Source organism: Trifolium pratense, linkage group LG2 (assembly GCF_020283565.1).
Source record: "Trifolium pratense cultivar HEN17-A07 linkage group LG2, ARS_RC_1.1, whole genome shotgun sequence".
NCBI classification, from domain to species: domain Eukaryota; kingdom Viridiplantae; phylum Streptophyta; class Magnoliopsida; order Fabales; family Fabaceae; genus Trifolium; species Trifolium pratense.
In genome coordinates, this window is record NC_060060.1 from 39,440,163 (window position 1) to 39,467,698 (window position 27,536).

At 33.1% G+C, this 27,536-nt stretch overlaps 2 protein-coding genes across 5 annotated transcripts; one reads left to right on the top strand and one right to left on the bottom strand.

The window, feature by feature from the left end:
• Positions 1–715: 715 nt before the first annotated feature.
• Positions 716–17,586, top strand: LOC123907292. Of its 4 annotated transcripts, none has more exons than XM_045957491.1 (26): positions 716–1,111; positions 1,562–1,674; positions 1,812–1,938; positions 2,097–2,195; positions 2,266–2,334; positions 2,448–2,582; positions 2,656–2,724; positions 6,221–6,276; positions 6,366–6,525; positions 7,595–7,759; positions 8,671–8,755; positions 9,033–9,266; positions 9,389–9,483; positions 9,611–9,653; positions 10,169–10,320; positions 11,669–11,779; positions 12,910–12,978; positions 13,089–13,232; positions 13,538–13,612; positions 13,696–13,872; positions 13,994–14,079; positions 14,290–14,344; positions 15,376–15,501; positions 15,614–15,727; positions 16,896–17,012; positions 17,113–17,586. In XM_045957491.1, exons 1-26 carry the CDS (start codon positions 1,001–1,003, stop codon positions 17,176–17,178), a joined length of 2,853 nt encoding a protein of 950 aa, XP_045813447.1. In that variant the 5' UTR covers positions 716–1,000; the 3' UTR covers positions 17,179–17,586. The 4 variants fall into 4 exon arrangements, 2 of the variants coding, with proteins under 2 accessions (XP_045813447.1, XP_045813448.1); XM_045957492.1 differs by having other exon boundaries at positions 732–1,111; positions 1,820–1,938; XR_006809194.1 differs by lacking the exons at positions 16,896–17,012; positions 17,113–17,586 and having other exon boundaries at positions 730–1,111; positions 15,065–15,501.
• A 5,395-nt stretch (positions 17,587–22,981) lies between these two features.
• On the bottom strand, positions 22,982–27,536 carry LOC123907294 (probable sulfate transporter 3.3). Its single transcript, XM_045957493.1, has 13 exons — positions 27,231–27,536; positions 26,869–26,917; positions 26,563–26,770; positions 26,300–26,471; positions 25,963–26,028; positions 25,602–25,715; positions 25,384–25,500; positions 25,056–25,182; positions 24,679–24,965; positions 24,173–24,363; positions 23,990–24,087; positions 23,492–23,568; positions 22,982–23,401 (listed from the first exon to the last, which is right to left on the bottom strand). Exons 1-13 carry the CDS (start codon positions 27,534–27,536, stop codon positions 23,216–23,218), a joined length of 1,998 nt encoding a protein of 665 aa, XP_045813449.1. The 3' UTR covers positions 22,982–23,215.

A 27,536-nucleotide genomic window follows, 5' to 3' on the forward strand; every position in this document is an offset into this window, starting at 1 on the left:
CCAAAAATAAATATCAAGGTCCTCAGCATCAATAAGAGTTGGGAAGGCAATCACTTGAGTTGAGTGTTAATGATGCTTATAAAAAAAAAAACTTGAGTGTTAATGATTTTTGAGAGGTTCTAGATTAGAATCTTTAGTCTTTATCATTCTTTATTTTTTTGAAGTATAAATTAGATGATAAATATTACATAAAACTCAATGTAAATACGAGATTACATATTGGAACGAGTTAAGTTAATTCACGGGGACAACATTTGCCCTTTTTAATGCAAGACAAAAGAAAAAAAAAACTTTTTTATTTTGGGTGATCATTATGTTGATACGAAGTTTTCATTGCTGTTTGCACGAATAATCTCCGTTGTGAAACATGTAAGGCAGTGCTAAGGCCCAACATGCATGGGCAGTTTGCCCAGGCTCTGACCATAAACTTCTTTGCCCACCGGGCACCACCACCTGCACACTGCCACTTTTATTTCGATTGATGACTATATGTTATATTACATGTTGATTTGCCGTTAAAATTTTGTCCAGACTTAATATTCATGGCTCCGCCATTGCATGTGAGACACATAAGTTAAGTTCTTTCATTCCAACTAAATGTTTTTCATACAATTAACCAAAAATCGAACGATAGATCAAATATTTAAAAAGACCGAAACTCTTATTTCTTCTAGCAATAATTAATCTTTGGTTGAGAAAAAAGAAAACTTATTGTCAAGAAAAAGGAAACTTGTATGAGCAAAAGACGTGGAGAAGAAAGTGGGGGAACTTGGGTGAGAGAAACAGACACGCATACTCCCCCAACCCAAAATCTGAAAGAAATTCCAAATACAACTTAATTACATATATTCTCGCTACCAACCAACCAACCACAAAAAAAGTAAAAACAAGTCATTGTATTTTCAATTTCCATTTCTCTTCAAAATTCCATCACACTCCACAAAAGATTCCTCTCTCACCACAACGAAGAATCAGAAAGTGGCAGTGTTGATCGGAAAATATGGATGATGAAGTTGTTCAGCGAGTTTTCCACGAAGGAGGACGCGATTACTTCCAACAACAACCTTCAACTTCTTCCTCATCGATTCTCCAATCTCTCCCTCTCCATGTGGTATATACACCATTCATCAACTTTTTCTTCCGTTTTCATATTCGCTGATTTTCTCATTTATCGCTTATACGATGCACTTTGTTGCTTGTGATGATATATGAATTGAAATTTATGCGTATTTTTTTTTATCCCTTTCTTCAATTTTAGGGCTCCAAAATTAGTTTTATTGATTTTGTAGTTAAATGCTTGATAATTTATTATTTTTCCTTGTCAATGACCGTGCCTGATAGCTGAGTAATAAAATGATTTCCTATTTGAAAGTTCAGAACTATGTTGTAATTTAATTTGTGTTGTTTGTGTGTGTGAATGAGTGTGTTGTTAATTATTGTGGCGAAGTTTATATTTTGCAGATAGAGTGGTATTGCTATTAATGTACTTTTGTGTGCTTAATTGTCATGATCCATGAAATTTGTGCTAATTTATAGCTAAAATGTGAATGAAATTGTGCAGTCTTTTGATCATGGATATTATTTGTTGGTAAAATCTATCCAAGAACTACGAGAGAAAAAGGATGGCCTTGTTACAGTTGGCATTGGTGGTCCGAGCGGTTCTGGTAAAACAAGGTAAGGTATTGATATTGTTGATTGATCGTGTATTTGACTATATGTTAATTTGGATGTGGTTTGCTGAAGAAAGGTGTATGATGTTGTGGCCTTTGTTTTCTCTTAATTTTTTCTCTCTGTTTTGTGGGCTCCTGAAGCTTAACAGAAAAGGTGGCATCTGTTTTTGGCTGTACTGTTATATCAATGGAGAATTATTGTGATGGAGTTGACGAAGGGAATGTTCTGGATTCTATAGATTTTGATACCTTAATCAAGAATCTTGAGGTTTGCACTGAACTCACTATATTACGTGTCAATTTAATATATACTTATCGGCGGGACGGGACTAACTTATTATTTTAGCAAGAAATGCAAATGAGTCTTATGTCTTGCTATCTGCAATTTTTTATTTTTATTATAACATGCTTCTATGTTGCTATTAGGATTTGACAAAAGGCAATGATACATTAGTTCCAGAGTTTGATTATCAGCAAAAGAGACGTGTTGGTTATAAAAAAATAATGAGTGCTTCATCTGGGGTGGTAAGCTGAGCTAACCGTACTTTTGAAGGAGTTCTGTGTTTTTTATTTTTTTTAACATCATTCGTTTCAGGTAATAGTTGATGGTACATATGCATTGCATGCAAAACTGCGGTCTTTACTGGATATTCGAGTTGCAGTGGTAATTTTTTGTAGCACTTTAATATATGGCCTTCATTATGCTATTAGTTGCATTACTTGCATATAAGTTTCAAGATAATAGTAATACAAAGCATATTTTTTTTTGTAAATCAGGTTGGTGGTGTTCATTTTAGCCTACTTTCTAAAGTTCGGTATGACATTGGAGATTCTTGTTCACTGGATTACCTAATAGATAGCATTTTTCCATTATTTAGGAAGCACATCGAGTCAGATCTTCATCATGCTCAGGTTGGTTGCTTTCTTATTCTCATGTCCAAATTTCACAGCTAACACTTTTATTTCCTCTTCCTTCTTTTGGCAGATCAGAATTAACAACAGCTTTGTGTCATCATTTAGAGAGGCAATCTACAAGGTCAAATGCAGAAGCAAGGTCTCTATCATCTATAATTTAGTACTGATGTCTGCCTTTTTGTATGTGAACTTATTTTTATTCTTCACGTTTAAGTTTGCTAGGTTTTTTTTCTCTCCGGTCCCAGTTGTTTTTCTTTTTCATCCCTTCCTTCCTTGTCTACTGGAAATCTTTTAGCTGCATGTTTTTGCTATTGAAGTTGGTCATCTTCTTTAACATGGAATCCTTGATATAGGTTTATTTTTGGAGCCTTATAAGATTCAGCAGGCTTCAAACCATAGGGTTTACTTTACTGAACCAAACTAAGAATTATTTTTTTTGGTATTAACCCTCTGGTTCTCAGGGTGAAAGTGGCCCCGGTAACCCAGAGTTCGGCCGCGAGGTAAGTAAAGCCTGACCAAGAATTGTTTCCACCAGGAATCGAACTCGGGTTCTGATAAGCGACTGCTTAGGATCATCTTGAAAAACAAGTATAGTAACTTGACCCTAACCGCGACCTGCCGGTAGAACCAAACTTATCAAGGAAAAAAGGAACTTGACCCTAACCGCGACCTGCCGGTAGAACCAAAGTTATCAAGGAAAAAAGGAACTTGACCCTAACCGCGACCTGCCGGTAGAACCAAAGTTATCAAGAAAAGTGTGACCCTAACCGCCACCTGCCGGTAGAACCAACACTATAAAGTTCTTATCTCAAGAACAATGTTCTTATCACAGGAAAAAAGAAAAAGTTCTCACTAGAGAAACTCTCAAATTTGATTATATTCCAAGTTGTTTTTGAAATTACACGAGAGCCTTATTTATAGCCTATCCTTACATAGTAGGATTTATTGTCCACTACCATACATTCATCATAGACTTAGAAAATTCCCACTAATATACTTATAAATTCCCACTAGTCAATATAATGACTTAGTGCACCACTAGAAAGCATTTAGAGAGCCTAGGGAGCAACTAAAGGTCATCTAAAAACCCTCCTAATACCAAAAACGAAAATTACAATAAAAATAAAAATTGGACTTAATTGTTTTCTACTTAGTCCAATATTATTAGACCACAAATCAACCCAAGGATGCTTCTTATCATATGAATTGGGCTTCAAGTTGGGCTCAAGCATCTTCATCCAAATATTTTTTGTGCATTTTTTATAAGTTTCCTTCCACATGTTTAGGGAACTCATGATCGTATCATTCTCTCCCTCTTCAAGAGGATTTTTCCTAAAATCCAAACCTGCATAAATAACTAAAGGATTAGTAACAAAAATTCTCTCTTTTGGATATTCCCTTTCTTTTTGCAAGTTGAATTTTTTTTCTTCAATCTTCTCAAAGTTGTCATCTTTTTCAACCTTCTCGTTTATTTTTCTCTCATAAATTTCCTTCGCTTTACATTCATTTTTCTTTTCTTCTTTTCTCTCAATATTTTCTTTCTCCTCCACTTCTATAACATCATTATATTCTCTCTCACAATTTTCTATTTTCTGCCAGTTTGAGTGGGCTAATTTAGCTTCTTCAAATTTTTTTTTCTATGTTCTTTACTTCCTTTTCTTTACTTCTCTCAAAATTGGAATTTCTATTTTCTTCAATAACTTCTCCTTGAGATAAAGACTCTAGAGTATAAGAAGTAAAAGAAACATTATTAGATGGAATGATGGCATTTTCGGTAGTCACAAAAACGCTATCAATTTCTTTTTCAATAATCTCTTCTTTTTCTTTCTCACTCTTAGGAGTGGTGACTTTTCTATAGCCACAAAAATGTTCTCAATATCTTTTTCAATAATCTCTTCTCCCTTCACTTCACTTTCAAGTTTCTCCTTGCTCTCTTGTTTTCTTTTCTCTCTACCAATCTCTTTATTTTGGAAGTTACCCCAAAATACATCAAATTTGCAATGTTTTTTTGTTTGTTCCTCACTTTTCATCCTTCTATCTTCTCTCTCCTTTTCTTTGTCTATTTTTTTATAATTTTTTCTATAATTCCTTTCTATGCGATCAAACTTTTCATGAACTTTTTGAAATTCTCGAAGTATTAACTTCTCCAACTGTTTCATTGAGACATGCATTTCTTTCTCCATTTTTTTTTCAACTATTTTTTTTAACAAGATAAAAAAGATGATAGACCAAACCTGATTTCAAGAGCCGAAGCTCTGATACCAACTGATAAGCGACTGCTTAGGATCGTCTTGAAAAACAGGTATAGTAACTTGACCCTAACCGTGACCTACCAGTAGAACCAAAGTTATCAAGGAAAAGAGGAACTTGACCCTAACTGCGACCTGCCGGTAGAACCAAAGTTATCAAGGAAAAGAGGAACTTGACCCTAACCGCGACCTGTCGGTAGAACCAACACTATAAAGTTCTTATCTCAAGAACAATGTTCTTATCACAAGAACAGATAAAAAGTTCTCACTAGCAAAACTCTCAAATTTGATTATATTCCAAGTTGTTTTTGAAAAGTACATGAGAGCCTTATTTATAGCCTATCCTTACATCGTAGGATTTATTGTCCACTACCATACATTCATCATAGGACTTAGGAAATTCCCACTAACATGCTTATAAATTCCCACTAGCCAATATAATGACTTAGTGCACCACTAGAAAGCATTTAGAGAGCCTAGGGAGCAACTAAAGGTCATCTAAAAACCCTCCTAATACTAAAAACAAAAATTACAATAAAAATAAAGAAAATTGGACTTAATTGTTTTCTACTTAGTCCAATATTATTAGACCACAAATCAACCCATGGATGCTTCTTATCATATGAATTGGGCTTCAAGTTGGGCTCAAGCATCTTCATCCAAATATTTTTTGTGCATTTTTTATAAGTTTCCTTCCACATGTTTAGGGAACTCATGATCGTATTAGGTTCTCCAGAACAATTCATCCTAGGGGGAACCAAACTAAGAATTAGAAGAAAGCAATTTGCTGACTAAATGCATTACTTCTTTAAACACACAAAAGCAATAAAATTATAAAACCTACCATATATGGATGACAAAGAAAACAGTAGCAATTATGTAGGAACTTTTCATATTAATCTGTTCCACACAAATCATGTGCTTCTCTCGCCTCTTAACCTTGCATCATATTTATTTTAGGGTACTGGGAAGGGGACCTTGTGAATTGGGCTGGCCTTTTCCCTTTTTTTTGCTGGACCAAATCAGGCTAGTGATTATTTGAATACGGGTTATCAGGAATAAGAGATTGTTGGGGACTGGGGAATGAATGTCTAATTTGAAGTTCATTTCCCTGGTAGTGTTTAATATAAAGCGAGTATGAATTGTTAATGTTCTGTGTGCCCTTTTACTGCTTATTCTTTCGCATTACCTCTGGGTTTTGAGAGGAACTGTGTAATATTAGTTTTGCTTTCTGGCGTTTTCTTCTAATATTCTTCTGTCTCATTGCAGTATAGTTTTTTCAAATATATTTGTTGTCTTATTTTTTTAATAATTTTTTTTATTTTGTTTTGGGATTTTTGGAGGGAAAAATTCAAGCTTTTTACTATATTTTAAATTTTGTGACAGTCTTCAGATGAACATCCAGGTTCTTCCTTGCAAGGAAATCAAGCTCAAACAGATAAGTTAGTATTTTGAACTTAGGAAGAAAAAGAGGTTGGTGATGACTAGAAAATTTTAAATATCTTCACTGGAAAACTTGTTTTGCTTTCAGTTTTATTGAAATGTACCTTAGACCACCTTCGGCTAGTGAAGAAGCAGGGATAAATGATTGGATCAAAGTGCGGCAGTCTGGAATTAGGTACTATTTATCCCTTGGTGACCAGAGGATTGTTGACAAAAATTTCATCATCCGGCCGAAAGCTGAGTTTGAGGTATGAGTATTTTCAATTTAGTTTGGATTTTCCTCTTTGTCTTTTTCTGATAGCAGAATTATATTAAACAGCATGAGTGGGGTGTATCTCATATGTTCGGCATTTAGTTTAAGGATATATAACCAAAAACCTATATCTTTTGTCACGTTTTAACCTGCTGATTGCAAGAAGGCGACATGTATCCCTCCACACTTAAATGAATTTCGGGGTCCGTGGAAGTTGTAAACGTGTCCATCTTAATATGTCCCACAAAAAAGTTTAGCGGTTGACTTGTCAATCATCTTCCCTCGGCTCATGAATGCATCCAAAACTTAGATGTTATCTCTAGCAATAAGGCTAGGTAGTTGATGCTTTAAAGGCACGAGTTAGCGTCCTCCCGAGATTGCATCATTCAATATGAAAATTTAGGCTAGCTTCATCTGGTCCTTTTGGAAATTAACGGTGTGATTGTTAAGTTGTATATTGTGTCTTTTCTGTCATACATGTACTATCAAAATGTTTGATGGATGATTACAATATTTCAATTTCGGGATAAATCCGAGAATATAGCAAAATGTTTTATGGACTTGGAATTTCTTTTTTCAATAAAAAAATTAAGATATCATATGTTCCTTTTTTGGCTTGGAAGGGAGCTTCAACCAGTATAACTGGTATTGCTGAATAGGGAATTGAACCGGTCTTTGTCGACATATATCAAATTGTATTATGAGAATGACTGCAGTTTGAACGACGGGAACAAGAGAAACATCACTGTATACTATTGAAGTATGAGAGGTTATAATTATTTTCAGGATGGTATAGACATGAATTCAGAAGTTCGAAATTCATAATTAAATGGTTTTCCCCAGTCTTCGTTCCCATGGTGTTTTGTTGTTATTAAGCTTGACTAAAATATGGTGTTTTGTCTTAGTTCCTGTGTCAAAAACTTTGTAGATTTCTAATATTCCTGGGATTGCCACTTAAAAATTTTCCTTCCATTGAACTTGTCCTCTTGTCCATTGAGAAAAAATGAGCCCATTCTTCTCTTAGCAGGTTTTGTTTGCCATTCATTGTTATAGTGTTGGAACAGGTTGGACGAATGACGTTGGGCGGGTTGCTGGCTCTTGGATACATTGTTGTGGTTAGTTATAAACGCGCATCCACAACTGTCAATTATGGCAAGGTTTCAATGTCATTTGAAACCATTGATGTTCTTGGCGAGACATTCATGGTCATGAGAGGAACCGATAGGAAGGTATAATTTTATTTTTATTATGACTCTAAATTATGTTCCTTTTAAAATCGAATTTTTTTTACTACACTTATTCTTCACTTTTTAGTGTCTCACCATGTTGAGTTTATGCAGATGGTGTTAATATTTAATAATGTTACATTATTAGTTAAAATATCTATTAAAAAAAATCCAAAAATATATTTTAGAGTATCTTAGAATATTTTAGAGTATATTTGATTGTCTCAGGAGTGATTTCCATATTTTATCAGTTGTTTCCTTATTTGTTTAAGAGTCTACTACTAGTATAAACTATAAATTAGTGTTAATACTTTGTATTTTTTATACATCTATTTAATATCCTTTATTTTGAGTCTTGGTCATTCTTTTTCTCATTACTTTATAATTTTCATATAGTACTTCCTTTGATCTCAAATATAAGCAAGAATAAATTTATGTTTGGCATTGTTTTAGGATTGTCTGCTTCCATGCACTAGGTTGTATTTGTTGCAATTTTTTAGGATTGTTTTAGTGTTTGGGTACCTTCACTGTTGCTGCTCTGAAAAGTTAATTCTAAGTTGATTGCTTAGATTTGTACTTCGTAGCACATTCATTATCAATTTTCATAGTCCTGGGCTGTTTCAAATTTATTTAGGTTTGAACTAGTGACCTATATTTAATATTAATACTTTCAGTTTTAACAGCACAAATTACATCTTTAATCTGAAAATCATTAGTTAGGACCAAAACTTTATTGTGTTTTGCTCATTCAAGTTATTTTTTCTGCTGACTATTTTTCTCCCTTAGCATATTCTTTTATGAAATGCTTCCCCTTGTCCTTATAGTATGAATATTTTATTTTCTTTCATTTTTATAATAAATAGTTTCTTTGGCTAGTGGTTTGCTTATGCGAGGGACTGTAAAATATTCTGCAGACTGTTGGAAAGGAAGCATTGAGGATGGGTATCAATGGACCTTGGATTACTAAATCATATCTGGAAATGATTCTTGAGAGAAAAGGTATGGATTTGGATGCATACTCTCACCAGTCTTCTCATATTCAATTAATTCAATTATTTTTCCTGTTGTTTGATATTCTTCTTTCTTATATTTGGTGATGGATGTTACAATAGGATACTTTTGTTTTGTGGATAAAATTTGGTCAATTAGTTTCACAGTGATTTACAGAATAATAACTAGAACAATTTTTTTTTTGATATCAATAACTAGAACAATTTCAATTTGTTGTTCCGTGATTTGTATTTGTCAGTGAACGGTGCAATTGTTTTGCTTGCAGGTGTACCCCGTCTTAGTACACCACCACTTGTGTCTAATACAACTGTGGCTGGCAGTAGAGAAACAGCAATAGTTGCACCAAAGCCAATTCGTGTTACCACTAATCTTGTTACCGGGCTTGAGGATTTATCTCAGCCATGGACTCGATCCCCAACTAAATCAAAAACCGAACCTTTTGTGGCTACCTGGCATTTCACGTCTTCAGATTCCTCCCATCATGACAACACAGTCCTAGGTATTTTTCCATGAATTGGAATTACACATCCTAAACTTTTTCTGATATTTTTGGTGATAATTTTATGGATGTCTACATAAGTTTTCCTTTGTATCGAGACTTCTCTCATGAAGCAACCACAGACCCCTCTTCTTTCAGGGACACCGTTAAGCTTGCTCCAATGCCTGATTCATATGACCTGGATAGGGGATTGCTTTTGGCAGTTCAAGCAATACAAGTAAGGAGGATAAACTTGGAAATTTCTTCTGGACCTCATTTTTTGAAGATTGCAATTCCATAAGGAATTTATATTTATCTATTTATTTGTATGATTGAAATCTATCACTTATAAATTTTTGTTCCAGGCTTTGTTGGAGAATAAAGGTGTCCCAGTCATTGTTGGAATTGGTAATATGGACCTTTCCTCATACCTCCTCTTGCTTTTTGTGTGTTTCTCCATATTTACCATGCAGACTGCCTGCACATTGCTGTCTTACTCTGCCACACAGAACCATGTGTACAAGTAGCTGTGTATATATATATTTCTAGAAGATAAATCTAACAACAAATGAAATAACATTCCATTATAATTTTCTAGAAATATATATATAAAAAAAGGAGGCATTTCAGAAGGAGTGGAATATCGTTTAAGGTAGAGGCCTTATAAATAGGTCAAAGCATTTAGTTACTAAAATTGATAAGTAATTAATGAACAATTCAGGTAGCATATTAAGAATAATGAATCAAATTATTTATACTAGAGTGGGTTGAATTTTGCTTAAACAAATTATCTTCATCGCAAAACATATAATATATTTGGTTTTAAGAAATGACTGATCTGTAGGAAAATTACGCTTTTCAGATACATATAACATCTTTGGTGCCAAGAAATGACTGATTCATAGGAAAATTACGCTTTTCAGGTGGTCCAAGTGGGTGTGGGAAGACAAGTTTGGCTCATAAAATGGCAAATATAATTGGTTGTGAAATAGTTTCCCTAGAAAGTTATTACAAACAAGTTAAGGATTTTAAATATGATGACTTCAGCTCACTTGATTTATCTTTGCTGTCAAAGGTAAGGTAATTGAATAGTTTTAATACAATTTATTGTGTTACTCTACCTATTTTTTTTATCATCAATTGATGTTGCAGTTTCATATATATATCAACCTAACTTCACAAGTACTTGAAATCATGTGTATAAATGGATTTGTTTTGCTTAGAATTTGGGCTTTAGGCCTAACTCAACCCCACAACTTTTAATGCGAGGACTAGTCTTATAAGAACTACTTAGGCCATATCTTGAGTTGATGTCGGAATCTCAACACCCACTTACTTAGAATTAGATATCTGAAATGTGGATCAACGGGGTGGAATAACAAGGATCTCAACTCCCCTCACATTGAGGACAAGACATCTGGAGTGTGGATAAATGCAGGTGAAATAACATATATCTTGGCCCAATGATGGATTTAGGATAAGCTCTAATACAATCTTAGAATTCGGGATTCGGGTCTAAGTCTAACTCAAAATTCCATTAAACTGATTTGTAAGGCGAGGGTTGCCCAAACCTTATAAGCACTACTCATGCTATATCTCTAGTCAATGTGAACTCTCAACAATTTCTTATGCAGAATGAATCTTTTTCATTATTTCTTGTGCTAAAACTTTTCCTGTATTGGGAAAAACTCAAGTCATTGAATAGAGATAAGACCTGAAATGAGTTCATAAAGAAACATACCTCTCACCTTACGTGAAAATGTGTTTATAAGTGGGAGGCACCTCCCACCTTACATGCAATTATGTTTATAAGTGAGAGGCACCCCTCAGCTTACAATTCATTTTCGTAAGGATTAAGTTAGATCCAACCCAAATTCTAAGATAATATCCGAGCTCATCCAAGATCTGTTGGGTCACCCACTATCAGGCACTCGAATCACACATTAGATGTGCGTGAGGGGGTATGTTGAGAGTCCTACATTGGATGGTATATGCCATATGGCCTGAAAGTGTGTATATAAGTTGGAGGCATCCCTCACCTCACAAGCCGGTTTCGTAAGGGTTGAGTTAGTCCCAACCCAAATTTGAAGAGTTTTCTTTATAATGATCATGCTGATTTAGTGCCATTAAGTCATCTATTTGCCACGGTCTAAAGTTTTTTGGACCCTTTCATTAATTTTTGCCTCAAAGTTTAATGGTAATGGCTTGTTTCCCAACTGTATCTTAAATTAAGATGATGGCAATAATAAGTAATAACTATACTCACCTGAAAATAAAATGGATGAGGATGAGGATATTGTCTCTATTTACCCCAAAATGGTTTATTTCATTGCTTTAAATGCTTGGTTAGTCAAAGTTTCTGGATACTTTTTGGGAATTGTACTTATGGATTATTTAACATTCATATTCTTGAGTCCTTGCAGAATATTGATGATATAAGAAATGGCCGAAGAACCAAAGTACCTATATTTGACTTGGAAAGTGGTGCTCGGAGTGGCTTCAAGGAACTTGAAGTTTCTGAAGATTGTGGAGTGGTCAGTCATTAAATTGTTTCCCCTGATACTTGAAAGTTGTACACCGTGTTTGACCTGGGTGTTTCTTTAAATTTACCATGCCAAAAGCATCCAGAATCATGAACACCATCGGTCTGCTATAGGGATTCAGTGACACAATGAGGATATTAACTGCAGTACAGTGTACTTGTTGAAATCCCAGGATGCACTGTGTCAGTGGAATGGTATATAATGATCAATTGAGGGAAGAAATATATTGATGAATTTGTCCCACAAAGGAACACAACACCGTTTACACTTCACATCCAAAAGTTGTCCACACCCACTTTTTACATGTTACCTCGGTTTGTCAAACTCGAGGATAACAGAAAATGAAGAATATATATGCATATAACAAATTTAAGTATCCTAAGCATCTTAGTTTGTCTGTATGCATACTTCTTGATATAGTTGCAATTTCTGTTATGCTAGTTAGTTATTGGTAGGTATCGTCCATGTCATTATAGGCCTACGGTTTGGAAATATATTGATTATGTGGCAGAGTGAGAGGTGTTACTTAATAGTAGGAATATTTTATTAGCAATTAACAATAAAGATATACTCTGAATAATATCTTAGTAAAAATATTCTTCAAAGATATTTTCTTAGTAATAGGAATATTTTTATTAGTATGATATAATAAAGATATTACCTGATTTTATTGCCTTAATAATATATTAGAATAACATCTTCTCAGTAAAGATATTATCTTATTTTGTTTTCCTTAGCAGTATTTAAGAATAGGTTTTAGGGGCAAGGGTGAGGATAGTATTTTTTTTTTGGTTTACAATGTTGGCAATGAGGATCGAACCTAGGACCTCATGCATACTACCCAAATCCCTCACCACTAGACACCTAATGGCTTAGGATGAGAATAGTATTCTATTAGGGCCAGAGTAGGATTCTTCTTTGAGTTGTGTCAAACCTCTGGGAGTAGTTAAAGAAATACTCTACTAGTACTACTATTATCAACAAAATATTACTATTTAGTATTTATCCATTGTTATCTCTTATTTTCATTATTTTTCTTTGCCTGATTTTGGGGTTCCCATCAGTTATTTTTCCTATTTGTTCATTCTAGTTCTGAGAGTTCATCTCCTGATTTTGACCAGATTATATTTGAAGGTGTCTATGCTTTGCATCCTGATATCCGAATATCACTTGACTTGTGGATTGCTGTTGTAAGAATGAGTTACCATCCATCTTTGAAGCCTATTACATTTCATTATTTATTTATTTATTTATTTTTAGCCGTGGCCTACTGCATAACTTATTTTCGTACTTGAAACAGGTAGGAGGTGTTCATTCACATTTAATTTCACGAGTTCAAAGGGATAAGAGTAAAGTGGGGTGTTTTATTTCCCAAAATGAGATCATGATGACAGTGTTTCCAATGTTCCAGCAGCTTATTGAACCTCATCTTGTTCATGCACATGTTAGTGGGTAGCATGCTTTTATCGCACATTACAATAATGTGATTCTGTAAATCTTGAATAATATTTTGTTTGCATAAGCTTTCATGCATGATTACTGACACTACAACAATAATATAAAACTTGGTTTTTTGTTGATGATAGTCCATTCTTTTTTCTCTCAGCTCTCATTTTTCTCTAAGCTCTCACATAGATCTTTAATAGAAGTACTGTCTTTGAATATTTGTTTTTATTTTTAGATAGTGGATAGTTGCTTTCAGAGAATTGATGGGTATCTGATGTATCCCCGTTTAATATTGAACTGCAGCTTAAAATTCGAAACGACTTTGACCCTGTGCTTTCTCCCGAGAGTTCACTGTTTGTATTGAAGAGTAACAAAAAAGTAAGGTGTTTATCTATCTATAAATCATAATATATGACCAGGTTTTGTTCAACATTTTTACTGAAGATAGCAATAAATTACAGGTAGCTTATCAAGATATTCTAGCAATTCTTGATCCAGCAAAATTTTGCAGTTCAGTGCAGAAGTTTATTGATATTTACATGAGACTTCCTGGGATCCCTTCTAATGGTCAACTGACAGATAGTGATTGTATTCGGGTCAGAATATGTGAAGGCAGATTTGCATTACTGATACGTGAGGTTGAATTTATTTTTCTGTTTTCCCCATCATTTACTTGTGTAAATCTTCACACATATATAGGTTGTGGATCAGTTTCTATTTTATTTTGTTTAAATTTCATTTCATATTATCTTTTACTAGCCTATCAGAGAAGGAAACTTCATCATTCAGCCTAAAGTGGATTTTGATATTAGCATTACCACGGTTGCTGGTCTTCTTAACCTTGGGTAAGCTACATTTCAATACAAAAAGATAATCACCCCATTTGTAGATCACAGGTTTTGGTTTCTTATATTCTAACATAAGAATGTGTTGTATTTCACAAAACGGTTGACACCTCTTGCAGATTTCTTTCTTTCATTTTTTTTCTTCCAATTTGTCCAACAGTTGGTGTATTTACATATTACTATTATTGATTGGTAGCACTTATCTGTCAGGTATCAAGCAGTTGCTTATATTGAAGCGTCTGCATTCATCTATCAGGATGGAAAGGTCACATGATTTATCTTACGATTTACATTTGACTGAAAATTCATGTTTCCAGTACTGATAAAATTTACAGGCTGAAATGAATTCATTCCTGTTTCTCCTAGTTCTCCCCTCCTCTAAACCTAACTCGGCTGATAGCACCATGATGATTAAATTTGGTTTTAGCAACTGAATTTTTTAATGGGTTGTTCACTAGAACTCTAGTTCAGATTTATGATGAAGAATTCTTGAACTGTTAACTACATATTGATATCTCTTCTAATGTGATTCTGAAAGGTAGAACTTGCTCAGCTATCATCAGTGTCAATTAGGCAATAGCGATTTTTCATGATAAATATTTTAAGTCTTTTTGAAAATCACTTTTATAATTGAACTGGGATTTGTTGTAAATCTATGCTATATTGTTGATAAATGAGAGTTTTAGGGAGTGAGAAGGAAAATGGAAAGCAATTTGGAGAGATGCAAGATACAGTGGATATTCTATTACTAATTAGTCAGAATGGTAGAGTGGTTATACCGTTTAGACTTGTATTTATACATTATACTAATGCTTAGACTGAGCAATGATCCTCGCTCCCTTCATTTTGGTACACAACAATATTAATTACTCTGGACTTTCCTAATCGCTTGAGTGTAATACTATTCACCATGCTTATACTAGTTGATGGTGAGTGTGTTTGTCTGTGTGTGGATTTTGATGTAAAATTTCCCACATGTGCACAGCTTGTTTTGTAAAGAAGCATTCTGATTGCGTCTGGCTGATTGGGCATAGTAACTCATTTGCAAGTACAAGAATCACTTTCTGGCTAGTTATGTAGTTGTACCAGTATCTTAATTTTCTTTTATTACACTACGCAAATTTGTTGCACATGCATTGCATATGCACATAGGAATAATTGAATCATGTTATTGGTCTGCTGGAAGATGATTATTTCATTTATTTGACATGATCACCTCTGGGCTTATTTATGGTTACTCAGTTACTAACTTGTGACTGAAGTTTTTTTTTTCTTTTCCCAATTTTTCCGCGGTAGATTCTAATTGAGGTTGATCATCTTCAAGATGTCCCTGGTCAATACATTCAGATAAAGGGTGTTTCTAAAGATGCTGTGGCAGCAGCCGGTTCAATGCTTAAATTGGATGGTTCATATACTACTAAGGTATTGCCATTGTTGTTTGATATAGTTCCCTTATTTTCTAATCAACCATGTCTGTTGTGATGTCTGGATGGTGGTTAATTTATTATTATTATTCTTGTCTGTTTTTCGGTAGAGTTACCTTGAAATAGTTTTGGAAAGACTACCAACAGTAGAGAGAAGTTCTGGTGGGATTAACTTTCAGCAATCAACAAGGCTGCTAGAGATTGTGGACTTTATTCAATCTCAGGTATCCTTTACTTCTTGGACAAAATTTAGTTTATTTATTTGGGCCTTCATCAAATATTATCCAAGTGTTTAGTAAAAGGGGGCAAATAGATTGTGAATATATTCTCTTTTGTTTAAAAGGGGGCAAACGTTTTGGACCCATTTAGTTGTGGTTTTTCAAATAAACACTCATTTAAGCAACAAAAATAAAATTTATTAATAAAATAAGAAGAGAAAATTTCAAGATCACCCTTAACTTGAGAGTTGTATTGCTATGCTTTCAGCGACTGTTTTCTTACGCCTATGATTTATTGCCAGTGTCGTTGATGTGTATATATATATATAGATAAACCAAAGATTTTTGGGTAAAGTTTCAAAGATGATGAATGAGAATTTAAACCTTGATATTAACTTCTAAATTCCTAAAATCAATGATAAAGTGTTCATAATTAGTTGCAACAATGGAAAACACGTTCATATGTTCACCACCATTAAAATAAGTGTAATATATTTACATATCTTGGAAGGAGAGTGTAAGTTTTAAAATAAGAGGAAAATGTAACTCAGGCTTTTAATGCGAGGACTGTGTGATTTACCCATCATATATAATTTATTCGGCATCTTCTAGATGTTCTAACAAACTCTATTCAGCTTTGAGGACTGGTATAAGCACACTTTTCTTTGAAATATTGCCACTCTTGAAATTGAGACATAAATAGAACCTTAGAGAAAGATCAATGAAAACTATCATTTGTGCTAGTTTTGGAGGATGCTTTCATCTTTAAGGTGAAGAAAGTTGGACCTATGTCCGGGATATGTTTAGTTTATGAACGAACAAGTGTGCTAATCTGATGTTATAAAGAGAGGGTGCTTGATATTTCGCTATATCATATCATTATCATAGTATTCTTAAATATAATAGTGAAGCCAAGAGGTTGCAACGTCATAAGGGGCTACAGCCCCGTCATCTTAACATAACCTGATTGATCCTAACTGTTAGGCACCTTCTAGAAGTCTATACCTTTCTATTTGACATTTGCTAATGTTGCTGTGCACACCTATACTGCATAGGACTCCTGCATTGGTTCAAAGCTACTGCAATCTTGAATTTACTTCTTATTTGCATTTGTGAAGCATTTAATATAATTTTTTAGGCATTATTATTTAGCAGAAAAAACTTGTTGAAACAGGGATGTAGCTCTTCTTCAGAATCCTCGTCAAGTAGGGTAGTCTCTCCGATTGAAGGCATTATTGAGGAGATGCAATCAAAGATTAGAAGGCTCGAAAAATGGCTTGCTATAAATACGGTACATGCAAAACCCTATACCCCCAAGTGATTGCTGACTTTGAATTCACGGTTTCTCTTGTTTTTATTAATTTTTGTTGTTTATTTGACTCCGTGGGCAGGTTCTCTGGACATTTCTAATGTCAGCAATTGTTGGTTATTCACTTTATCAAAGGAGGCGTCAATGATGGTCGTCAGGATTGTGCGTTGGTTCTTCTCTAAACACTTTCGTTTACAGGGCTCGAGTTTTCAAGTGGCGAGTCCATATAGGCTAACTACAGTCACTAATTTCTTGAGTCTAGGTTCAATTTAGAACGCGCATTGCGGTTCGTTAATCTCAAAGATACGTTGAAGTATTGACCAATCCACATGTAAATAATTTGATGACGAAAACATGGTATGATGAGGGCCGGGCCATGGCTCACTTTTCGCTATACAAATCTAAAAATAATGAAAGATGAATTATTGATGAACATCTAAAGACATAAAACCAAGAAAGAAAGTTTACTGGTAGCAATTTTCATCCAACTGCTGCATTGTTGTATCAAAAGTTCCAACTTGCTTTAAGGCTGAGTATTATCTGCTTAAAAACAATAGAGACATGCGTATTCTTTTTTGTTTTTTAAGGTCATCTAGTTGCTGGTCGTTTGAAACCTCGAGAAGGAGTTTGTGGACGAAATGACAAGGAATATGGTCCCGCATCGAAATATAATATCCACATTGAAAGAGAGAGATACAAATGATAAGACTTTAATAAAGAAAGTGTACAATGTCCATCATAGATTAAAACTTACAAGTAGGGCATCAAGGATTGAGTTTGCATAATTTGAGTTTTCGTATTAACATTAATTGCTTTATTAGTTCTGTTTGAAAAGAAATATTGGATGTAAATTATAGTTTATGAACCAACCTATAGCAGGGAAAACTAACTGATTAAATTTAGTGTTCGTTAAAATTAATCGCCGAACCAATAAATATGAAATGATATAACATAATGGAGCATAGTAACAGGACACAATATCTTCTTTTGGGACCAGAATTGGCTCTTTGACGGTACTGCCATCCATTAAGGAACTAAATTTAAAAACTCGTAATTTTATATGAACTAAACATATTTAACCTTAAAATTAACATTCACATATTGTTAATTTCTCATACGCCCTTTAAAATGACCAAAATATCCTCTAAGCTAGGTAGGATTTCTTTTCATGCCCTCCATAATTTCTCATGTGCCCTCTAAAATGACCAAAATATCCTCCTCACTACCTAGGTAGCAAACTCAGTTCACTGGTTAAGTAACAAACTCACTACGGGTGGTGATTGAGATAGAAGTATTCGATCGGTGACTCCTTTTAAAGGAACATCTATATCCCTCTTCAACTACCAGCAATGATCTTCAATATCTTGAGGAACAAGAAGTAAGGCCAACACATATTGCCAAATACAAATAATATTTGAAAGTTAGGATACTCGGCATGTAAACAAACAAGATTACATAAGTCTCATACAAATAATAGTGTAATCCCTCAATAGTACGTGTGACAATAGTTCAGAAAGATTTGAAGCAGAAAAATAGGAGGTAATCTTGTCTTCATGCAATAGATAAGAATAGTTCAGAATAGCAGACAAATCCATTCAGAAGGATTTGTTTTTATGCAATTAATATGCAGATGCCCAAAGTGCCATCAACAATATGATCGGTTAACTCAAACAAAATATTGTTTGTTGTCTATATCAACTATTCGGTTGACTCTACACATGCCCTTTTAAGAACGAGAAAGTGAAAACAAAACGAGAGTGAACAATAAAAATGTCTAACCCATCATATTGTTGATGACACTTTTTTCACTTTTTGGGCTATGCAAAAAAAATGTCAGTGTTCTTATGATTCTTCGGTACCATGATTCACTACTTTTTTCAAAACGGTAGAATCATGGTACTTAAATGATTCAATGCAAAAAAAATGTCTAACCGAAGAATCATAAGAACACAATAGGTTCCCGAAATAAGTTTTGAAACAAATGTATTGAAAACAATATATATCATCTAAAGTCTCTACCAAATAAATCTATAAACTATATTATTCAATTTATATACATACTCCATTTTTATGTCAGGGTTGACAGTTCAGTGAGTGCAATTCATGACAGCCAAATTTAAAATAATTAATCTTCAAAGAAAAGAAATTTTAAAAAATGCATACAAAATCATCAAATCAACATAACTTTCTCCACTAGTGAGGTTTTAATCAATTGCTCACATTTTCATTTGCTAGAGTAGCCAAGGCTATATTGCTGAAGAAATGTCCCAAACCCTGCAGGGGCCACTGCCTCCCAAAGAGACAATCAACTTGCCATCAGTCTGGCTAGTGGCCAAGCAAACGGTTACATGACTACGTCTATGACAAATGAACTGAGCTTACCTTACCATTATAATTAACCTGGATTAACTTTTCATATATTAAGGTAATGCTCAAATAAGCAGTAGTATATATATTGAAATTGTTGAAAAAGATAACACAGCTGCTCTTCTCCTTTATATTCATATATATGTGGTAGAATGACTATTAATGGCGATGGTAAGGGTTCTTTTCCCATTAGACATGAAGGAAACGTTGTAAAAGAAGATGTAGGCTACTATTTTGATCCCTTAATTTTACTTTTTCTGATTTTTCTTATAAGTTATGTAATTAATGACAAGAAATAATGGCAGGTTCATTCATCCGACACGGATGCATTAAAAAACTTGGTCCACATCATGTTAAGCAAAATGGTCATAATAGAGACCACGTTGCAGAAGCCACCAAAAACCAGCAAACAAGATTTGGCTAAGTATACATTTCGCCGATACAAATTTTCATCAGAATACATTGTTGACACTATCACCATCATATCATCGGATGATGATGACATAAACAAGACGAGAATCAACATCAAAATACAATGTTGACATACATTGTATATTTTGATGTTGATTCTTTCGTCTTGTTTATGTCATCATCATCCGATGATATAACGGTGATAGTGTCAACATTCTATTCTGTTGAAAATTTGGATCGGCGAAATGTATACTTAGCCAAAGGTTTTTGGTGGCTTGTGCAACGTGGTCTCTATTATGACGACTTTGCTTAACATGATGTGGCCAAAGTTTTTTAATTCATCCATGTCGGATGAATGAACCTACCATGATTTGTTGTCATTAATTACATAACTTAGGAAAATTAGAAAAGTAAAATCTCAAATTGACATAAGGGATCAAAATAGTAGCTTACATCTTCTTTTACAGCAACTCCTTCATGTTTAATGGGCAAAGAACTCTTACCATTTGTTTACATTCGCCATTAATAGTGATTCTACCACAAATATATATATATATATATATATATATATATATATATATATATATATATATATATATATATATATATATATATAAAGCAAAAGAGCAATTGTCTTATTTTTTTTCAATGAGAGACAATTTCAATATACACTATTGCGCAAAAATGACAGAATTTGTGCAACACACATTTTAAGTGTGTTTGATTTTCATTTTGGTCCAATCTTATCTGATGGTTCAACCTTTGATTTTTAAATACACAATTCCAATATTGGAATAGACTCTTTTTAAAACCTCAGCCCATTGAAATAAATAACTATTATGAACCAGATTCACATAGTAGCATCACCGATCAACCAATATTTATGAAGCAGATGCATAATTGTTTACAATAAGAATTTAAATTGTCTAGATTTGTCAATAATGTTCATTCATTAAATAATCCTGAAGATTATTTAAGAAACTATGTCAATTTTTTTGTCCAAGACAAAAGGTGTTGAATGCTAAAATACATCTTCATAAAAGCTAGTGGATGTGTTGTAGTTGTAGCATTCCCCATATATATATATATATATATATATATTGTATTTTATCATTAAAATTTCATAATAGAATGATTAGTTTTATAAAATAGAGAACCATCATAACAACTGATTTCGATGAAATTTATTGTTTATTATAAGAAAAGAAGAAAATTAAATACACAAGAGACGAGGGACGAGGGACGAGGGAGGAGTCCTGTGTGAGAAAAGAAAGAAAAAGAATGTTTTTGTATGTGTTTTAGTTTTAGATGAAATTTAACATGTCAAGTATTTATGTGTACAAAGTTAACTTGTTTGTTGTTGTTATATCAATAGCAATAGCAAATAAAATGCAATAAAAGAATCACTAACGTTTCATAACCTCTCATAGACACAATTAATATGCTACGATAAAATGTTCATTGAAAAGAGAATGATCATAACCATAGAGTAGATGAAATTTGTGATTTAGTAATAATGAAAAGAAGAAAATGAAATAAAGGAAACTGAGGGAGGAGTACTATCTGAGTGTTTTTATATGTTTTAAGTACATGAAATTTAACCTGTCAGGTATATGTGTGTATAAAGTTAATATTCATTGTATTTGTCTTGAGTGTATTTAGGAAAAAATAGTTGATATGCAAATAGTTAAGGATGATTTAGCTATTATTAAGGAAAAGATACCACTCTTTGAGAGGAGTTGGTGTTGATTAAAAGAGAACGGTCATAATTACAGGAGTAGATGAAATTCATGGTGTAGATGGAATTTAACTTGTTAAATATCTATGTATAAAAAATGTTAACTTGTTTGCGGTTATTATATCAATAGCAATAGCATACAAAATGCAATATTAACCTTATGCACTTTTTGTGTAGTTGCAACAAAAAGAATGACTAACCTTTCATAATCTCATACATACGATATGCGACAACAAAATGATCAATTTCATCGAAAAGAGAACGATCATAACCACCGGAGTAGATGAAATTTATGTTTTAGTGAAAATGAAAAAAAGAAAATGAAATATAGGAAGGTGGGAGAGGAGTACCTTCAGATAAAGAAAGAAAACAAGTGTTTTTATAGGTGTTTTAGTCTTCCGTAGAAGTAGATGGAATTCAACATGTCACCTTAATTATTTTTTATTATGAGTATTATTCATTGTACCGTCTTGAGTGTATTTAGGAAAAAATAGTTTTAATATACAAATAGTTAAGTATGATTTAGCTATTATTAAGGAAAAGATAGCCCTTGAGAGGATTTGGCGTGAATTAGGGTTTCCATAAAGTTTTGCAAACATTTTTTTTAGTATCAACAATAATAATAGCAGCATACACGAGATTCTGGTTTCATTAAAAACGTTCTCCTAGCATCTAGTTCGCATAGGTATGACATGGCAATAGAAGAGGTTGACAAATTCATAAGTATAGCCATCTCATGTGGGATACAACTAATCTCCTATGTTTAAGTAGAAAATAAAAACTAACCTCCTTTATTTTTTCTCAAAAAGATAACATATCATTAAAAAAATTAAAATCTAAAGGAGAATGAGTTTTCTTTTTAGCAAAAATAACGGAAATTGATTGTTTCCATATTAATTAGTCGTAAAAGATATACTATACCTACCAGACACTCTGTTCTTTTTTTTTTTTTTGGACGGATGTTCTTTTTTATTGTTTACCTTATACTTTATTTTTTTTATGAGAAAAATCTAAAATTAATGTGAAAATAACTAATCTCCTATGTTTAAGTAAAAAAGAAAAATTAAATTCTCCTTTACTTTTGCTCAAAAATATGACACCTCATTAAAAAAATTATATTTAAAGGAGAATGAGTTTTTTATTTTTATTAGCAAAAATAATGGAGATTAGTTGTTCACATATTAATTAGTTGTAAAAGATATTATACTACTCCCCCCGTTTCATATTAATTTGAAACAATATTTTTTTTCTTCTAAAACGACAACTAATTTGAAATGGAGAGAGTATTTTTTTTCTTCATTTCTTTTATGTTATTTTTATTGGAACAGTTGTATATTTGGTAGTATAGAAACATCACGTAAGAATAGATCGACGATATACATACCAGGTGATGCTCTAATGATCAATTGGAGTTGTCAGTTGTGGTATATATATTTAGAAGATTTTATATATTATCTAACTATCTATCTATATACATAAACTTGATATCCTCACAAGTAGTTTTGTTGAGCCATATGTGCTCAAAACACATGTACATTTTAAGTCTACAAGATGTCTAGTGGAACTATATTTTCTAAACTATAAGAATATATATTCAATTCTATCTATACAAAAATCTACTCTATTCTATTTTGTTGATGCTACTTCTTTATAAAGAATATATATATATTCACTCAGTCACAATTGTATGTAACACTTCATCCATGCTTGGTGATTGACTCCTCATTGTTGATAAAAGTGCAGCTACAGCCTCTCCAACTGTCAAGAAAAGGTAATCAGCTCTTATAAAATCATTAGCTTCATCATCTTTTTTCAGCTTTGCAATAACCTCGGCAAGAGGATTCACCAATACAAGCTGTCATAACATATTCCAATTAGTCATAATTTATGTATCATATATATGAAATAAATACCATATAAATTTTTCAGAATTTAACAATGTTACCTCGACACCCTTCATTTTTAATGCTACTTTTAACTCCTTGAAAAGTGAAACTCCACTTGTGTCTATGGAACCAACAGCTGAAAATTCAAAGATCATACATATCATTTATAATTGGATCTGTATGAAACATGTTATGCAATATGCTCTAAAAAAATTATTTCTAGCTACTTTGAACTTAAAGTAAATATGCCAATTTTAATACAACAAGATTCATAAGAAATCGAATAACAATGTTATATTGTTAGAGTAAAGGGTGTGATTCACTTTGATTCATGATAGGCAAATGCCTTATATAGACTTTACAAGGACTAGCTTGTTATGCAAGCAACTACACACACTTGGCTAAGGCACTCTGTACATAATGTCCCAGATATCGTACTCAACATCTGGCCTAACGGTCAGTAGTACACAATGTCCTAACATTGTGTCCAACATCTGTCCTAAAACTCTACTAGTCCTAACATATATGGTCACATTCACAAAATTTGATGAAGTTACCTGACATTTCCAAAATAACATATCGAAGGCCAAAGTTTTCTGTTCTGGTATCCTCTTCTTCTTCTTCTTCTTCTTCTTCTTCTATCCATCGCAATATCCTAATAACAAATGTTAATGATTTAATAATTTAATGTAGCTAGAAATATTATACAAAATTGTTAAATTTGTAAAAATAGAACCAACCTCTCATGAAGATACGTTATGTTAGCAAAATTGATTGGAGCTTCTATACTTAGAATAAGAAAACCAGGTACTCTTATAGCTTCTTTATAGTGGTGAAGATCTCTATATATGTTTGTCTCCGGTATGTTCCCCAACATCACTGTCTTAGGCCTTGTAATTTGCAGTAAGATCCTAAAAATTGACAATCCGACCTGATCAACAAGATGAGCATCTCCTCTTTGTCAATCATAATGATTCATCAAATAGGTCTTAGATTAATTTTTTACCTATTCAAAGAAAAGTGCGAAAAACTTGCCCAAATGAACTATTATCTAGGTTATTTATAATGCATATATATGATTTATGCAAAATATAAAAGTTCTTATGTTACCATAGACTACAAAAAATATCTTGATAAGAAAATTACTTAAGTAGGCATCAAACATTAATTAGTAGTAATTCCATAAAAAATATGCTGGCATAATACTAGTTTTAAGACAAATTGTAGAATCCATAAACGAACTTACCGCAAGAGCGAGACCGTATTGGACAGAGAGGAAGATAACACCAAAGAATGCCGTCAACAACACAATGAAATCGAATTTATCGATCTTCCAAATGAGATAAGCAGCAGAGATATCAATGAGGCCAATTACTGCTGTTATTATGATTGCACCCAATACAACATTAGGCGTGTACCGAAACAATGGCATAAGAAATAGAAGTGTCACCATGACTGTCATGGACATTACTACGTTTGACATCACTGTTCTTGCACCCGCGTTATGATTCACAGCCGATCGAGAAAAAGATCCTAAAATTCATCATTTAAATAGGTTAGTATGTGTTTTTGACACCAACGGGCTTGATTAAATTTCTTTGTTTTTAGCGCGGAAAGGAGAACCTGTTGTGACATAGCAAGATGTAGTAGAGCCAACCACATTCATTAGCCCAATTGCTATCATTTCTTTATTTCCGTCAACTTTGTAGTTTCTAAGAGCGGCAAATGTTCTTCCAACTGCAATTCCTTCCTGTTTCATACACTTATCCATCAATATTTTTTCACGGCTTAAACATTGTTTGGTACTTTGACACTAAGAAAAACAACAAAGCTTAAATGATGTTCATTATACAAATTAAAGAGCAATTATTACAATATGATGTAATTATATCTTTTATTAAATATATTTTTAGTTCCTATAAAATATTCAGCGGAAAAGAGTGAAACTTACAGTGAGTGATAAAATTCCAGTGACGATCCCGGTTTTGATGGTTAGACCAAGATAATTTCCATGAAAAAGCAACATCTTGGCTGTAATAGGATTTATTCCTTGTTCCAATTTCCCAATCTAGATAGTAACAAGACATTGTTTTTTTAATTTAGAAACTAGCTACTCATAATAATGATAACATTGACAAAGCATTAGTTAAGAGGGAGAATTAAACATACTATACTAATGCCATGATGTTCACCCTTGATTACAAAACTGAGGATGGTAGAAATGATGACACAGGCAAGAGGAGCTCCGGCTGATACCCAAAATAGTTCTGGTTTCTTTATGGTCTGTGTCAAAAATCCGGGATGTTACGGTCTCCACACATTTTTTTATTATCAACAAGATGCTTAATGCAAGTTAGCCAAAATGTGCAACATTTTGAAACTATAATTAATTAATCACAAAGAGATCCAATCAAACCATCCATTTCATACATCGATAAAATTAAATCGATAGAAATTTAAGAGTATCAAATAGAAATGGCAGAAGAAAAATACATTGAACTTAACTATTACAGGAAAAATAACCCCTTACAATATGTCTTGCAAGCAAAAGTATCCCCAAGAAGAAAACCCCCATAACTATTGTTTCCCATGACCACTGCACAAAAATTACAAATACAACATTATTAAGAATACAATACATTGTACTAGAGCTGTCAATTTGAGGGGCCAAACCAAAAATACAATAAGCATGAGTCCATTTTATATAAAGCCTCAAATATACTAGGCACCATAAATAAAAAATAGGCCCTAGTGCCCAAGTTCCCAATTTTATCCGGAAAAGAGAAATAGTCTGGAATTTTTTCGAGAAACAAATTCTTAAAAAATAATTTGGAAAAAGTTTAACTTGCGAAAGAGAAATTATTAACCTCGTCAATATGGTCAAAAACAGAACGCATGACAGGAATAATGCTCATCTCTTTAGTAAAATGTGTGATTCCAAGTAAACTCTTTAGCTGTTGCAGAGACACAATTATAGCAGCTCCAGCCATAAACCCAATCAGAATCGCCTTAGATAGAAAATCAATAATAAATCCTAGCCTGTATAATACAATAATTTAAAAATAAAAAATAACTTCTCAAAGTAAAACAAAATATAATGCAAATGCAAATAAGAGAGCGATATTATTACCTTAGAATTCCAAGAGCGGCTTGAAAAATACCAGCAAAAAAAGTTGATGTAAAAGCTAATTGAATAAAAAGAGCAAGTTGTGTTTTAGGAGATACTTCCTCTGCAAGCATAGATCCCAAAACAAGAGAGGCAATAGAAACAGGTCCTACAGCAAGATCCCTTGAACTTCCAAGAACAACATAAACTAGTGGTGGAACAAAACTGGAATCTAAAAACAATATTTGTTAACATACATTAATTTTCACTCACACTCACACTGTCATTTTTGAACTTATATAAATAACTAAAATTAATTAACATACTCACATAGTCCTATAATTGGAGGAAGACTTGCAAGCTTAGCATAACTAATTCCCTGAATAACAAATTCCATAATTAAATATGATGAAAATTAAGCAAGTTAAGTTCAAAAGGAATATAGTTAATTAATTAACATCAATGATACATGAACAATTACTTTATGTAAATTGTTGGACATGCGGTTGATCACATTAAAAAATATGGTTATATTCAATTGAGTAGATAGTTAATTCAATTCACAGACGCGAATTAAATTAACCATATTTTTAAACATGAATAACCGGGTGTTGCTGATGTATGAAAAAGTGGGTGTCCATAAAACATTTTTGATTAATTAAGTAATTAAGAGAAATAAATTGATGAAAAACCTGTGGGATAGCCAAGCTAGCAATGGTGAGGCCGGCGATAAGGTCACATTTAAAGAGTTCGAAACTGTAATTAGGTAACCATTGGAGAATAGGGAAAAAATATTGAGCTCCAAGGATGAACTTTTTATTAAGTGGTTGTCCTTTAAATTGGCGTATAGGATCATCAGGGAAAAATGTTTCCTTGAATTTGGTTTTGACTCTTTTTACAGTGCTCATATGTGGTGGTGGAACAACCTCATGTACATCCATTGTTATTTCCACAAAATTTGAGGTATCTGTAGGGTTGCTACTAGTACTAGGTTCCAT

Coding starts and splice junctions, on each gene's coding strand:
- LOC123907292 (XM_045957491.1), top strand. CDS start 1,001: ATGGATGATGAAGTTGTTCAGCGAGTTTTCCACGAAGGAGGACGCGAT. Junction 8,756..9,032: donor AATGATTCTTGAGAGAAAAG/GTATGGATTTGG, acceptor TTTTGCTTGCAG/GTGTACCCCGTCTTAGTACA. Junction 14,080..14,289: donor GCTGGTCTTCTTAACCTTGG/GTAAGCTACATT, acceptor CTTATCTGTCAG/GTATCAAGCAGTTGCTTATA.
- LOC123907294 (XM_045957493.1), bottom strand. CDS start 27,536: ATGGAACCTAGTACTAGTAGCAACCCTACAGATACCTCAAATTTTGTG. Junction 25,501..25,601: donor AACATCATGGCATTAGTATA/GTATGTTTAATT, acceptor GTTACTATCTAG/ATTGGGAAATTGGAACAAGG. Junction 23,402..23,491: donor TAAAAATGAAGGGTGTCGAG/GTAACATTGTTA, acceptor ATGTTATGACAG/CTTGTATTGGTGAATCCTCT.